The sequence below is a fragment of the Babylonia areolata genome, chromosome 18, assembly GCF_041734735.1.
Source record: "Babylonia areolata isolate BAREFJ2019XMU chromosome 18, ASM4173473v1, whole genome shotgun sequence".
Lineage (NCBI taxonomy): Eukaryota > Metazoa > Mollusca > Gastropoda > Neogastropoda > Buccinidae > Babylonia > Babylonia areolata.
Window position 1 is genome coordinate 48,880,821 of NC_134893.1, and position 16,126 is coordinate 48,896,946.

At 38.2% G+C, this 16,126-nt stretch overlaps 1 protein-coding gene across 5 annotated transcripts in view; it reads left to right on the forward strand.

Annotated features, from left to right (window-relative positions):
- The window catches only part of LOC143292871 (protein pangolin, isoforms A/H/I/S-like), a 96,173-nt gene extending 80,653 nt beyond the window's left edge, over positions 1 to 15,520 (forward strand). For 3 of the 5 annotated variants that reach the window (XM_076603515.1, XM_076603514.1, XM_076603516.1), the window contains one exon: positions 10,342 to 15,520. In XM_076603515.1, coding sequence (XP_076459630.1) covers positions 10,342 to 10,759 — 418 coding nt within the window. In that variant the 3' untranslated portion in view covers positions 10,760 to 15,520. The remainder of the gene's footprint in view (positions 1 to 10,341) is intronic. The other 2 variants (XM_076603517.1, XM_076603518.1) reach the window with 2 other exon arrangements.
- The last annotated feature ends 606 nt before the right edge of the window (positions 15,521 to 16,126 follow it).

The window sequence follows — 16,126 nt, forward strand, 5'->3', positions numbered from 1 at the left end:
TGTTTTCGCTACTGTTTTCTGTGGATTCTCTTAAATCTTTTTTTTTCTTGTCAAAACCTGTATGAAAGTCAGTGTTGAACTACCCAGACAGCTGTACAGAGGAGGAAATGATTGTAGAACACCATTTACAGCTGTATGACAACACTGGAATGTTGCATGCTCCTTGAACGTGATAACTCCCACAGCTGGAAGTACCTTGACCTCAGCATCATCTTAACATTCCTTTGAACTGTCAGTATTCTGGATAATTTTCCCAAGCATGCTCAGACATCCACTGGTGTGTGCAGCCATATGTTCAGTATCTCAGACCAGAAATTGTAACAAGATTAAAAGTAGTTCAAAGATTCATACTCTTTTCCATTCTAGTCTTATTATCAAAACTCTTCCTTGACATTGATATTTAGCACCAAATACTGACATTTAGCACCAAGTAATTTATCATTAGTGATTGTGATTCTCTTTTTAGTAATCTGTACTGATTGAAGCAGATTGAATATTAAAGTTAAAAAATAAAGAAAAAGAAAGAAATGAAGATGTCACCACGCTCTGCAAAAAAATAAATAGTTAAATAGAAAAATCAAAGTCTTATAGAGCTTCTGGCACAGATAAATAACTAGTTGTGTCTAGAATGACAGGTCAGATTTTGTGCATACCCCAGGGATGAGGTTGGTGGGTTTCAATGGCAGCCAGGCACTGTAGCTTTGTGGGGGGTGACCTGGAATGAATCTGGGCATCCTTGGGAGTTTGTGTTGGACTGAAGTTTTCTGCCAGATCCGACAGTGACCCTTCATGTTGCCTTGTCCATTTCTCTCTGCGATTTGAGCTGGGTGATGAAAAAAAAGGTTGAGATGAAGGTGGTATCTGTGAAAATTACTGCAACAGACTATGCAGAACATTAAATGATGGCGTGGATATGAATTGCTACTCTGTTTGAACAGTTCATTGAAGGTAACAGAACTGGTGGATGAAGTTTAAAAAAAAGATAATTTCTTTTAAAGTCACCCTTTGCTGATTTATTGAAGACGATGGAATGCAACAGAAAAATGAAAACTTATGTTGGTATTGCTAGTTGTGTCTATATCTTCATCGTCTTGTTACCTTCATTGGCTTGATTCAGTTTTTGTTGTTTCAGGTGCTTTCAATTAAGTACAATCATCAGTCATGGACATGTGTACTGGTCTGACTAGTCACCTGTGTAATCAGAAGTATATCGTGCAACTATAACATCACTGCCAGTCAGATTCACTATCATATCTATACAATTACTATGTATCTGCTTTGCTTTCTTGTAGCCTTTGTAACCCATTTAGCCATTGTCATTGGTTTTTCATCTCATCTGGGATGAGCCATCTTTCGTTCTTATTTATTTTTTTTATTTTTGTTTACCCATTTTTGCATTTTGACATTAAGCAGAATTTTTTTCTTTTGAGAGCGGGATGGGAAGGAGCTTAATGTATGGGTGGAGGAGTTCTTTTTCTTTGGGTTGTCTTTCCAGTTTTCTGTTTGACGTCAGAGTCACAGGTTTTTGCGCACAAACAGCTGTATTTCATCACTTGATTGCAACCATCTGAAAAAGAGGCCGCTTCTTCTCATAGAGTGGAGAGGTCCACCATTAGTTTTTTGAGAATGAATACATGTATTGTCAAGATTGTAACATCTCATTTTCTGTTAAAAAGTTTTTAGAAATTAAAAGAAATCTAGTTTTATTCTAAAATCTCTTTGATTTTCAGAGGTATGTGACAGTATGTTTTTTCTGGTTTGGTATCTTGTTTGACATAAATTTGTTTTATTCAGTACATATTACTTTTGTTATGATAATGTCTTTACTTAAAGTCTGAACAATGGCTGATGCAGTCACTGTGTAATGGAGGGATTGTACATTTCTTCTTTCATGATTTACACAGGTAAATAAGAGACATAGTGTCATTTGTGACTTAAAAAGAAGTCATAGAAAGTCTCTTATGTTGATCGATAACTTGAAACATTGTCAGTGATTTTGATTATAAATCTTTATGACTTTGTGCATGTGGAAATGAAATTCTTAACTGAAGTGGGCAGTTATAGTTGCAATACGTTGCAAGAAAATGCCCAGTGATTGTGCAGTGACAGTACCAGGAAATATGCAGAGATAGATTACAGTATTATTGTGATTTCAGATCATGAATTGGCTAAATTGTTTTTTTCTGAGTGTCCATCATTTGGATGGAACTTTGCATTGGGATGTTGGATATAAAACCTCTTGCCACCTCTCCCCCTCTATTTCTCTTTCTTTCTGTCTCTGTCCCCTCTGCCCATTTTTCTCTTTCCTATAGGCATTTTGAATTAGAAACATGTGAACAAAATTGGACCATCTCCCCTCTGACACCTCACACCCCTATCCCTCACTTTTTTTGGGTGGTGGGGATAGGAGGGGATTTTAAACATTGCAAAGGTATTGTGTTTATCAGTTTGCCAACAACAAAAAAAAAAAAGAAGAAAAAAAAGTAGATAGGCTGTGAGTTTTTTTTCTTTCTGACCTATGTGGCACATTGCAGTAAAAGAAATGTTTGCCAGTATGCAGTGTTGCATGGATGTGCATTGTGTCATTCTTTTCCAGTACCATTCCTTGTGAACTTGATCTGTGTCATACTAGAATAGGAAACGTGATTGCTACTTGTATATATCTTGCCACCCTGCAAGACGTATAGATGTAGCTATTACTATTATTGTCATCATTCATTTATTACGTTTTCATTGGTCTCTTCATTGCTAAACATAGGTTGATTTTGATCCAGCAGTCAGTAGACGGTTGTATAACATGACAGTCGCATGTTTTGTTCAGGAACTGCTGCAGTATCAGATTTCCTTCATTGGAGACATTAAAAACAGAGACAATAGAATGTGGAGACATTAAGAACAGAGACATTAAAAATGTGTAATTATTGAAATGAATCAGGGAATGTCACATTCCAGCACATAGGCATTGTCTGGGGGGGGACAGGAAAGGTGTGACTGGGTGTGAGCGTGTAGTCTGTTGTCATGGGTTGGAATTTTTGCTGAGACTGACCATGTAAAATATCCGAAACTGGTACTCCAGTTGTATCACATGTTGTGCTATTAGTGTCCTGTTTTGAATAGCTGTTTTTAATGCAAATCTTTAAAAAGATACCATGTTTATTTTCACTTCAAAGCCTCAGTGATCTGCCTTGTACAGTCCCCTCTTTCCTTTCCCACTATTTCCATGTCTGTCTGTATATGTACACCTGTATGTTTGACTGTCTGTTTAGGTTCACTTTTGTGTTGATAACAGTAATTGATTTTTCTCTTTTTAAAACCAAGCATAGTATGATGTTTTCATACATACTCGCATACCCGTTCTCACATTGTCGTGTCCTTAACTTCATGCAGGATTGCAATCCATGGCAGTTATCAGCAAGCAACAGCTGGTGCATAGCTCCCTAGTCTTTGTAGGCAAAAGCAGAATACTGAAGTCCTGGTGTGGACTGGTGTCTCAGTGTGTTGACAGCTTTCATAGAGAGCCAAAGACTTCAAGTTCATAGCTTCAGTTTGTGCTTTGTGTATAAACGAGTTGAGCATTTTCCTGTTACTGTCTTTTTAGATGAAATGATAAGGGTAGCCAGTGTATTAACCCAGTTCCAAAATGACTCTGCAGCTTTTTGTGATGTGCATTTAAACCTTTTGGTTGTTTTTTTTGGCAGGGAGGGGAGGTTGGGTGGGTGGGGGGGGGGAGAAGTGGCTCAAACATGAACAGATTTACCATCCTGTCCTTTTCCTCCTCCCTCCTCTGTTAATTTTAATTCTTCACAGTTTGCTTATATTTGCTTGTTTTCTGGCCTGTCCTGCTTTAAGATGGATAACGGCTTCCTGTCCAGCTTAGTGTTGCTCGCAGCTGTTCGGTATGCTCCGCAAGTGGCCAGATATACCTGCTGTTCCTGTTTTATGAGCGTTTGTCTTCTTGGAAATGGTGAATGTGGACTGATATTGTGATCATAATCTTGTGGAGAAAAAAAAAAAGTCTGCCCGTTTTTGTCCACCTGTGTTTTGTTTGGTTGTGTATTGTTACAAGTCTGTCAAATATATATATATATTATTTTGACAGTTTGGTGTTGTTTCACTGATATATGTTTGACTATCGGCTGAAAAGAAGGTGATGACATTGTTACTTACTGTTCTGCTTTTTAGGGCATTTCCCAGGATTTGAATGTCTTCTTTCTGGTTCAGTTTGTACTCATGGATATTACTGGGGTTTTTTTTTTGTTCACCTTGTTCCCTCTTTTCACTTAAACGGTTCGGTAGTGTTTCCGTTACTTGTTATTTATTTATTAATTCATTTATGTGTTTCCGTTACTTGATATTTATTTATTCATTTTTATATTTTTTGTGGTTCAGTCTCTTTCCAAGTATATCATTTATCTTTCAGCTACAGCCAGCTTTCTGGAATGTTTCTGTCATTTCTGTTATGACTTTTTTTTGTTTTGGTCTCAGACTTTTTCTTTTAGGGGTTTTGTTTTTGGTTCTGCTTTTTTCACAGTTGAATGTGGTCTTCAGTTCTTATTCAGCCTGTGTTCTTGGAGTCCTGTTTTCCAGTTGCTTATGCAGAGTTGTCAAGCATCATGGACTTGCCATAAGTTAGTAATCGTATGGAACAGCAGACTGAGTGAAAAAATGAAATTTTGAATGAAAAATATTTTATAGCATACATTTGGAGAATGTTACATGATCACTATTTTGGCTGTTCTTTGAACAGTTGCAGGTTTCCATCAAACCACAATTAGTGTCGTAGTACTTGAGTTGTACCACAAGTGATTTTAGTATTGACAATGTCATAAATTACCCATACTTAAAATGCCTTGGTTTCCTGACAGAAAGTTGTGGAGAAAGGTTAAAAATACAGACACATACTGTCAGAAATACTGATACATGGAATTGTGTGGTGGCACCTGCGAGGCTCTTTGGTAGTTCATGGTCTTCCTTTGCTTTCTGGAACATAATTATCCTGTTTGGTTTTACTGTTTTCATCATCTTTTTCCATTGCTGGTCAGCTGATTGTTCTGAATTTATCCTTTCTGGTTCAGTCTCTTGTTTTCATGAAAGTCTTTTTTCTTTGTTTGTTTTCCAAATACTGTTTTCTTATTTGATTGTCTGTTTTCTGAAACATATCATACTCTGGCTTTTGTCTTGCATTTGGCTGATCAAGGAGATGGGCACTGTTGTATGCAGTTCATTTCAAGATCATTTGGCGTGAGTTTAATGTTAAAACTGTCACCCAAGATGTGATCAGTGTACTCATTCAGAAATACAATTTTCTTGGTAATTGAGTACTGTCTTCTGTCTGAGTGGAGACAATTGAAAGTGGAAAAGCTAAGCTCTCTGTAGAATAAATCCAGTGTTTAGAAACACTTGGACGTACTATGAGATACTTAAATGTTTTAAACATACATACTTCTTTGCTACTTAATACTTAATTGCTACTGAGCACCTGGTTAAATAGTATCCCCCACCTTCTGGGAATTCTGTGCTGAAAATACCATCTTTTCTATTGCTCTCTTTATTTCTGCCTTTTTTGTTCCTCCACTTTTGTCTGCTTTTTCTACCTTCCCAGTCCATTCCCCTTTCTGTTTTTTGAGCAAGCCTTGACACTTTTTTTTTTCTTCTCTTTTCCTCAGTCTGTGATGTACTGTCTGTGCTGTTTTGCTCTGGTGATTAGGTAGTGAAATTGTAAACACTGGGATTAGGCACTAACTGTCCACTCTGCAGTCTTATTTGACGATATGGCCTTTATTATGTATTTTTTGTTTGGCTTTGAAATATTGTTTTTTCCATTATTACGATTTTTGTAATCTGGAGATGATAAATTCAGCAGAAGGGCTGATGTCCTCAGCACGGCCTAGTTTTATTTGCCATGACAAGCTAAATAGTTTGCATAGTCTGTCTTGAACTGTGTGCAGCAGGTTTGTCATGGCAATTTTTTTGTTTGTTTGTTTTTGTTTGTGTGTGAACGTGTTATTGTAGATGTGACATTTTCGTGTTCACATGGTTTAGCATTTGTATGGTAGGACAGTCCTGATATGGCCCCGAGCTGGACTGTAAGCAACAATAAACAATGATAACACATGATTTGTACACAACCTCAGTTATACTGTAATGGGGCTATCAGCCTCCCTTCTATGTTGGTTGGAGGATTGGGGGTGGGAGGATAGGATTTGTGTGTGTGTGTGTGTGTGTGCACATATACAGACAGAAAGACTGACACACATAATCAATGTACTTGTACCTCTGGAAAAGAACAGTGTTGGTCCGGTCAAGATTTTGAAAAGTTCACAAAAATGGTTTGTTGAGTGGGTATGCAGAGTACTGAATTAACCCTGGTGACTGAGACAAAAAGAGTTGGAGCCGTATCACAGGGCACAGTGACACTTACTGCTGGCAACGCATTGTGTCTCCTGTCCACAAATAAACAAGTACCTTCAGGTTTTCCACCATTGAAAGACAGCAACTTGTAGTAACATGGCTACAGTGAGAAGGCTTCAGGCAGTAGTTGGTGATGTGTGGAGGTAATGTTAACAAAGTGGAACAACTTTTCCTGTTCTCCTATGCTGCCTAGCCGGTTTTAGGTTGAGGACAGTGTCATCATCCCATCTGCATCATGCACATAAAGTTTACCTGACACAGGGGCATTCCACATGTATCATGCTGATGTGTTTTGAAATAACACAATGCAAAATGCTGTTATGAGTGTTTGTTGAAGTGTGTTCCCCAAGTGTGGAATCTTGTGCTATTTCTTGTTCTCTTTTAAATGGTCAGGGCTTTTGATGCCATACATGATTGCTTTTCATTCCAGCATTTCATTGTAATAATCACAGGCTGGGTTGGGAGAGAACAGGTCAGTTGCGTGTTGTTGATGGTTTTGGAGAGGGGAGAATGGGTGTTTATTATTATTATTATTATTATTATTTATCAGGTGATTATTATACTGGGATCATGTACAGGATGATGCTATCTTGGTGAACAGGATTTTTCTCCACGGTTGTACACATCTTGTTTTCATTATTGATTTGTTTATTTTTTGTTTGTTTATTTTTATTTATGTTAATATTTATTATTAATTTATTTATTTATTTATTATTGTTTATTTTTAATACATTGTGTATGAATTTGCTGTATTTTTTTTTTATTTCTTCATTTATTCATATGTCTGTATCATCATTTTGGGAAGTGGTTTCCAAATGTGTGTTTACGTCATTCTATATGTTTTTATTACAACATATATTCGTTGTTTTGTTGTTGGATCCATTTCTTGTGGGTTTTTTTTGGTTATGGGAGAGGATGTTAGCTGTTAAGGATTATAGTTCTTTTGGGGGTGGGGATTACGCCTGAATCATTACTTATTTGATTGGAGGAGAGTTTCTGAGATCAGGTCAATGCACCGTCAGTCTGACACTGGTCTTTTGTGGCCAGATCAACCTTCTGAATCCTCGTACTAAAATTTGAAAAGAAAAAAAAAGGAGAGTATTATCAAATATTCTTATTGCTATTTTCTGATATAATTCTACCCACCCACACTTTGTAAAACAGACTGGATTGCAAAGGAAGAAGCAAAGTTTTTGTTGTTGTTTTTGTTTTCATATATTAATCACACTTGTATGCCTATACATACATAGACCCACATGATTAAATGTAGGCACACTCACATGTATGCATACAAAGATGCTTATGTGCCCCAAAGCAAACCATATTTCTGTCAGAAAGAAAGAGACGTAATAAAAGGATTTAAAGTAAGCTCTGTCCCAGGCATATGTCATAAAATCGGCAGTTAACTGAAGTTATTGAGTGTGAGCCAGTGGACATGAAATCATATCTGCATTAATTAGCATCATTGTCACCAGTCATGCTTTGCATAACACCACAAAATGATCAGACATATGATTGTGTAAGCTAATTATAGAGGAAGAATGAACAGTATTTCATTACCAAGAATTCAAAAGGAAAAGAACGCAGGGAAAGAGGGTGAGGGGATGGGGTTAATCTGTTTATCCAAAGAATTACTACTTTAGAACCTTATTGTGAAAAATGAAACATTATTGCGAAATTCAAGCTGTAAATGTGCTGCTCACAAGACAAAGTAAAGGATAATAGTAACAAGTAACCAGAAATTATCAAAAGCATTGTTTTGTCTCCAATTTTCCACCCCCTTGCCCTCACCTCTATTTCAAAAAAAAAAAGATGTTTTGTTTTCCTTGAAGTCCACTTTCAGACAATGTCAGGATACAAACTATAATAAAGAGATTATAAAATAAAGTTGGGTTGTTGAGCAGTCCGGATGTGGCCCTGCGTGGTCAGCTGGACTATAAGCAGTAATAATATTTATGATAATGATAATTAGAATAAAGGTCTTTTGAAAGAAAAAAAATTATTCGAGGATTGATGTATTTCTTCTTCTTCTGCCCCATAGTCTGGCCGTCTCAGGCCTGTCCGTTCAGGGACCTTGTCCACCCATCTCTTTCTGTCTGCCTCTCCTCCTTTCTTGTACAATACCTTGCAGGATAGTCTTGGTAAGTCCTGTTGATCGTGAGACATTCCCATACCACTTCAGTTTTTGTTTCTTCATTGTGGTTAGATCTTCATAGGATCCGATGGTTCGTCTGTTTCACACTTCTTCATTGGTGATGTTTCATTATCTTTATAGGAGATGCCGAGGAGTTTCCAAAAGCATCTCACAAACAAGCAAGAAAGTTAGACAACCAAGGAACACCTCGTTACCATCACAATTATTTGCAGTATTAGCATTAGTATTCTCAGCACCTCCCCCTTCTATCGTAGACCCCTTCCCTTTTTGCAGTCCTGTGGCAAAAGTGACTAGGTGAATGTGAACTGAACAAAAGGGGATGGTGAATGTGATTGGAAAGGGAGAGGGGGTTGGGGGGGAAGAGATGTGTACAAGTCAGAAGTGTGATTGTGGGTAGGTATATGCTGACAGAAGTGCCCTCATTCCACTCCCAGGCATTGTTCTGCTTGCTGTCACATGATTGTATCCTAGACTGACTATTGTCTGCCTTGCACACGTTAATCACAATGTGTTGCTTTGTCATTGTGTCATCATGTGTTCAGCAAAGCCATTGTTTTGCAAGCTGTGAAAAAGTGTTTTTGTGGATGTTTGTTTCATATTAAAAAAAAAAAATCCACTGTGATAGAGAGAGGGGGAGAGATCGATTTACCAGAGGATATTGACACTATGACAGTGTGTTTTTGAGTTTTGTGACCTGGTAATGTTGTTGAAATGGTATCTCTTTTTTTTTTCTTTTTTTCTTTTTTTTTTTTTACCCATTTTTGCATCGGCTTTTGTCAGAAATGCTTGAATGTTTTATGGTTGTGGTGCTTCACATTTTCCCATTCTTTTTCCATCCGTGAAGGTTCACTTTTACCTTGCATCGTGATGTACCTGGGTCTTTCTCTGTGTGTGTGTGTGTGTGTGTGTTTGATCATATGATACACTGTGTGAGAGAGAGAAAAGGGTAAGATGAACAAATACTGAAACCTGATTTACTTGATCATTTCATTACCAGAGCCTTGAAAGCACATGCTCTCGTCTCTGTCTCTGTCTCTGTCTCTCTGCCTGTCTTGTACATGCATATGCATACACGGAGTTTCACTGTCCATCACTGTTACTGCTTTTGTGAAATGATGAAGTAGATTAACAGTGAATCAGGAAAGTGTTCAAGTTGATTCCTGTTGTAATAAAATGAATGACAAGGTAGCGATTTCTCAGAAAATCTTCTATACTGATGCAGGATATATCCAAGAAATTTACTCTGAAATCAAACATTTCAGTGCTGAAGACACTACTATTGTTAAAAACAACTGTTTCTGTTTGCTTTCACAAAAAAATTGGTCCTTACAGAATCGTCACACTGCTGTCAAAAGTTGTAAACACTCTTGAATAAGTGAATGGTGACAGAGGTACATTTGAAAGGCTGAACTCTGTTTCATAGTTTTGGTGTACTGTGATATCTTCATGACTTCAGTGCAGTTGTTTGCAGTAAATTGCTTTTTGTTGTTTTTTCTTTATTTCCTTTTTTTTCCCATTTTATTCAGTGGGGCTTTTTTTCTCTTCTTTTTTTTTCTTTTCTTTTTTTGATTGAAGCCTTTTTGGCTTATGTTGTTTTTTCTTGGTTGCAAGTCTGTGTGTGTGAGTGAATGAAAATGAAAATCCTGCCGTGAGTGTTTTAGCAGAAGACAACACTTGCATTTCTACATTGAATATCACTCAGGACTGACATGGTACATATCATTACTGATGTAGCAAACTATATTCTGATGGTTGGTCTTTTTTGTGTCCTGCAGGCGAAAGAAGAAGTGCATCCGGTATCTACGGGAAGATGGGGCTAGCTCAGATGAGGACTGCGATGAAAGCTCGTCACGGATGGGGTCCCATCAGTCCAACTGTGACACGGACTCCACCCACGACATGGATGTCGACAGCCCTCAACCGGACAGGCACCTGTCCTTCAGCCAGCAGCACTCCCCCCTCTCCCCCATCATCCAGAGGGAGGAGGAGGTGGGGGTGGACCTGACCAACAAAATGGACCTCCCCTTTCCCGTCACCTCTTCCGTCCCCAGCTTCCACTCCTCCACCCTCTCTATGGACCCCTCCGCCCCCTCACTACCCTCCCCTTCAGCTGTGTCAACACCGGTGAAGGTGAAGAATGAACAGGCTGCACTGTCTCTGACGATGTCCTCTCCCGGTCTGGCCAGCACGTAACCCTGATGGTGGGGCTGTTCGGGGAGGGGGAATTAGGGAGGGGAAGGTGGAGCCACTGCAAGAGATGTGTTGTGGGAGGGAAAGATGGGGGATTGGGGTGGGTGTGGTGCTGTGGGTCCAGGGAGTTGGTGATGACAAAAGGACCACACATGAGTATCCAGCATAATATGCAGTCCCTTCTGTGTGTGTGTGTTTCTTTTTTTTGTGTGTGTGTTTTTTTTGTTGTTTTTTTTGTTTTTTTTAAACAAATGGCCCAGTGAAATGGAAAGCAAGCTTTTCTGACTGGTGGAACATCGCAGTTTTAGACATAGCATGGGCTGAAGTATGTTCCCCATTTGTGGAGACGTTTGTCTGTGCTTGTTGACTGGTATGGGGAGGGAAGGGGCTCAGGGGGGAGGGAAGTGGGTATGTGCGTAAGAAAGGTGGGGGTGGGGTGGGGGGCGTGGTTAAGAGATGGGGGGGTGGGGACATGAGCGGTGATGAGGCAAACTTTGAACAGTGCTGGCAGTGTCTGTTGGCCAGTGTCCTCCAGGACATGGAGTTGTTCAGCATGTGATGCAGTGATGTGCTGAGAGTATCCATTCAGGAATCGCCAGTGTGTGTTGGAAGTCTGTTTCTCTGGAGTGACTGCAGTCAGTGTGCGAGGCAAAGAAAAGACAAATGAGCGAATCCCGGTACGGAGGTGTGTGTGAGTGTTACTTCTGCAAAGTGGATTGTGGACTGCACAGCTAACTTCTTAACAACCAAAAAAAGAAAACTTCCTGCAGAGTTGGAGTCTGCATCCACTTGTTAATGACATTCACAGCACTGGCAATGTGAATGAACACTTGGCACAGCAATCAACATTCACAAACTCTGATGATGGAGTTAATGTATCATAGTGTGCTGAAAACTGAGTATACAGTTTGTGCATTCTGCCCCTAATTTTAACCTCATTATTCTCATGCATTTTTTCCATGTGCTTTTTACATTTTTTTTTTCTATAGCCACTGGAAGTGGAAGTTATTTACTTTTCTTGGTATTTTTATTTTCATCATTTTACTGCTGGGGTGGCACATTTGATTGTGTTTGTATGTGTTTTGTGTGAGTGTGTGTATGCATGAGTATTTGTGGAAATTTGATATTGGGGAGGTAAAATACAGCTCTGATGTTCATTGTAGTTACCGCTGCAAATGTTTTATAATATTTTCCAGTTTAGAAGGGTGAAAATTTATTTTCCAGTGTTCAGTGAAGTTAAACCATCCCCCCCCCCCCCCCACACCCCAATTGATTTCTTCTGATTAGTTATTGAAATTAATAAACTGTTAAAAATGGGATGACCAGTAGTGCTGTGAAAAACAAATGATTTGCACACACATACAAAATCTGTTTTTATTTTGTAAGAAAAACATTGTGAAATCACTGCACTCGTTGATATAAAACTTTATTGAAGATTGAAGACTGATAATGCATACTTTTGTAAATTTAAACAGAGAAATACAGTGACCATGGTAGTGTAGCTCCTTTAGTTTGTATTATCTAACAATTACCTGGCCATCAAGTCTTGGTCAAGATAAGTGTGTGGTAATTTTTTTTAATTACTGTTGGGTTTTTTTGTTCTGTTTTTTTTAATCTAAGGTATGGCCATGGCCTGTGGATAACTATGTCAGTTTAAAGGACTATTGTGTGTGCATCACTATCACAGAGAATGGCAGATGGATGAGAAAAGAGCTAAGATATAAAGAAAGTGTATAGGTGTATGTTACATATATTTTTTGTACCATGTCATGAATTTTCTGCATGAGGTCTGTTCTGTACTGTTGTGTTGTGATGACCCTGTATTCTCTGTACAGCTCTTTTTTTTCTTTCTTTTTTTTTCGCCATCTACTTGTATTGCTTGTGCCTGTGCAAATAGGTCTGAGAAGAGAATTTAACCAGAAATGACTCTTGTTGCAATGCATTCCTTTCTGCCTCACTGTTGGCTTCCCTAGTGGTGAGTGCATACTGTGCAGATGATACTTAGGGGGTCTCATCTCTATTGAAGTAAACTTCCAAAACACACACACACACACACACACACACACACACACACACACACACATCATGGGAATTTGTCCTAATTCTGATGATGTAAGAGAATTTGGGATTACATGTTTGAGGTGAAAATATTCACTGAAGTGGAGGTTAGGTATCAAGAAAGCCACTCCAGACCTGTGTCAGCCACTGTCTTTGCTATACCCTGTTTCTGCTAGAGCTGCCACCACCATTTTGTTGTCATCATTTCAACAACTGACAGTGTCATCATTGCTGAGAACTGAATGTTGTGGAGAGTATATCAGTTAGGAAGGGATCTTGAACCATTGGGAATGAATTTCTCTTGTTGAGAAGATTAAGTATTCTGTATTCTGTAATACTTACAGCTTATAAAGACTCAGTGAGAACCAGATGAATGGATTGGTGCCCACTTCTATAGAATTAATCATTCTGGCTTTGTGGAATGTCTCGTACCCTAAACATTGCTTATGACTTTTAGAGATACACAGATCTGTATAGTTGTATCTGAGAAAAATTGTCCAGGGGGCATTCCCCTTAATAAACATTGCCTGTTTTCAGAGGTTTTCATCTTGATCAGTTCTTTTTGGCTAAAATACATACGGTAAGATGAATTGAAGGAGAAGAAAAGTGATGGGGTCAAAGTCTTGACCTCTCTTAAGACAGATTAAGCCCTTCTCCTTACATGCATGCATTGCTCATGTGCTAAGCTACAGTGTGTGTGTGTGTGTGTAAAACTGTGCATGAGTGTGAATACAAACTTTTTGTGTTGGGAAAAAAGAAAATATTAGAAAAGTACCCTTATCATCACATCCATGGTGTCCATGCATGTGTTGCGCATGTATGTCAATGTCTGTGTCTGTGTGTCTTTTCTGTTAAAAGTTACTTGGTAAAAGGAAATTCATTTATACAGTATCTCCTTCCAGTACGTTGTCTAGCAGCATATTGTAATTTAGGATGAAAGTGAAGACCGGTTTCAACTTTTATGTAATCTGATTTTTTTTTTATTGCTATTTTAGTGGAGGGTGGGAGTTGAGGAAGATCTTTGGTTGTTTTAGTTAAAGAATGTTATGTATCCTGTTCATTTATTGATAAAGATTATGACATAACCTGACTGAAAACAATTATCACTACCACGTCTGATGATGCAAACATAGTCACTGGTGATGTGAAAATCAGTACTGGTGGTGGTATGGGTTTTTTTAAAGGTTGTAATTCAGATAAGATATTTAATAGATAATGCAAAAAGGCACACAACAAGAAAGTTGTTTTCTTTATTCTGGCATTCAAAGGAAGGAGAACTGATCATCAGCAGAAGTGAGGATGATGATCACAGTGGTGCAGTTTCTTCCGACATTTAAATGCACAATTTGGGCGACTGTTGATTATGTTGGGAGAAAGGTCAGTGATGTGGAAATAGCATCCAATTGTTCTAGGTATTCAGTCTGTCTTCAGTTAAACCATGACCACCAGAAATAAAAGGCAGATTGTCAGTGTTGTGTATTACTCTTATTTGTCTCTTTGTTCTGTCTTATGGGATTTGTATGTGTAGTCCTGGTTCTGTTTGCAAGTGTGTCCACAGTACAGTTTATATATTGACATTTTCTCAGGAACTTGTGTTGATGATAGACTTTAGACTTTTTTTTTTCTTTTTGTCTCATACCAGGAAACATTCAGCTCTTTTTGAGATAGCCATTCTTTTCAGCCATCAGATTACTAGTAGCAATGATCTTAAGATAATCAGTCTGAATAAATGAAATGTGATTTTCCATCTTTGAAAATGGGAACTGACTTTTTGTTTTGATGAATGTTTTTTTGTTGTTTGGGTTGTTTTTTTTTGGGGTTTTTTTCAAGGAATAGTATCAGGGGTTGAGAAGTATTCCAAAATCTTTGAATTGCTGTGAATAATTGGACTTTTATTTTCATATTTGAACAAGAAGGATAAGAAGCTTGATTCTTTATTCTCCTTCTAATGAAGTGTTTGTTTAAGAGGAACAATTACTGAACTTTTGTACTTTACCAGTTTGCTTTTAGGTTTTTACACTTTTAATGTTTAGCAGTGTAAATTTATGTTGTAAATGGAGTTGTTACTTTACTCGTACATGTTTTCAAGAGGATAGCTTTCAAAAGAAAAAACGCAAGTTTTCAAGAGGATAGCTTTTACCTCACCTGGGACGAACAGTTTTCTCCCTTGCTGTTCCCTACAGACGACCCATTTGTTAGGGTTAGGAAAAACAATCACAAAAAATATATAAAACATAAAGTAACTGAATGAAATTCGCTGTACTTGACCCACTGACCTCTCTCCTCATGTCATGTGTACGCCTACCCCCCTCCCTCTTCACTGCCTTCATAAGCTGAGTCACTGTCACTACCTTCTTGCTGGTAGCTTTCTTCACTGCAGATTCGTTATTCAGAGTCTTCATCATCCTCACCAATGTCAAAACCTTCAGTTTGAAGCATTTCAGTCACTTCAGTAGCAGTAAAAAAGCCACTGTCGTGATCTATTTTGCTCCAAAAATTTCCACTTGTATTGCCTGCGACACCATTTTCGATGCGTAAGCAGATCAGCTTGTCATGTGGGGTGCCAAACTCAATGGCTTGCTGGTGAGTGTGTTGTTACGGAATCTCACGATGAAACTTTCAGTTCAGCCCTTGACACATTCGTCTGGTGTAGCTGTGGTTGTTATGCTACCCCATGAGGAAAATGTAAAAAAAAAAAAAAAAATTGTCGAAACCACTGTAGCGTTCCATCTTCGGGAACCGCGTCTTACATCAGGAACGCTATAGCGTTCCATCGTCCGAAGTGAGTTAAGGAAAAATGCAAGTATATTATTCTTATAACTTATATGACAAGTGTCTTTGAATATGTAAGTGTCTTTGAATAAAATGTAATCTGTGCATTATGTGTTCGGAAGAAAAATATGTTACCTGACAGAATCAGACTGGTTTTCATAGTTAAGAGTTTTACTTTCATCACCAAGAATTTTCAGGTACAACGTATGTCTGTCAAATGGGCACAGGTGCTAAAAGTTTCATGTCATGTGGAGGCAGTTTTGGGTGTGATTGTATCACAGCACATTGTGCCCACATGCTGCATGCTTCCAGAGCCTACACAAAAGAAAGCGGACACTTACTTGCTTTCCTTGAGATGTTGATTTCTTACTGAGTTGATTGCATCATTTCCATTATATGTAGTAGAATACAGTGTTTAAGACCTCTTTTTAAAAAAAAAAAAACCTCCTAAATCAAAAGTATTTGAAACAAGTTTTCCATTAGCATCTTTTTGCTTTAAAAGAATTATTTGAATGTTTAAAAATAAGATTTTTTAGAACT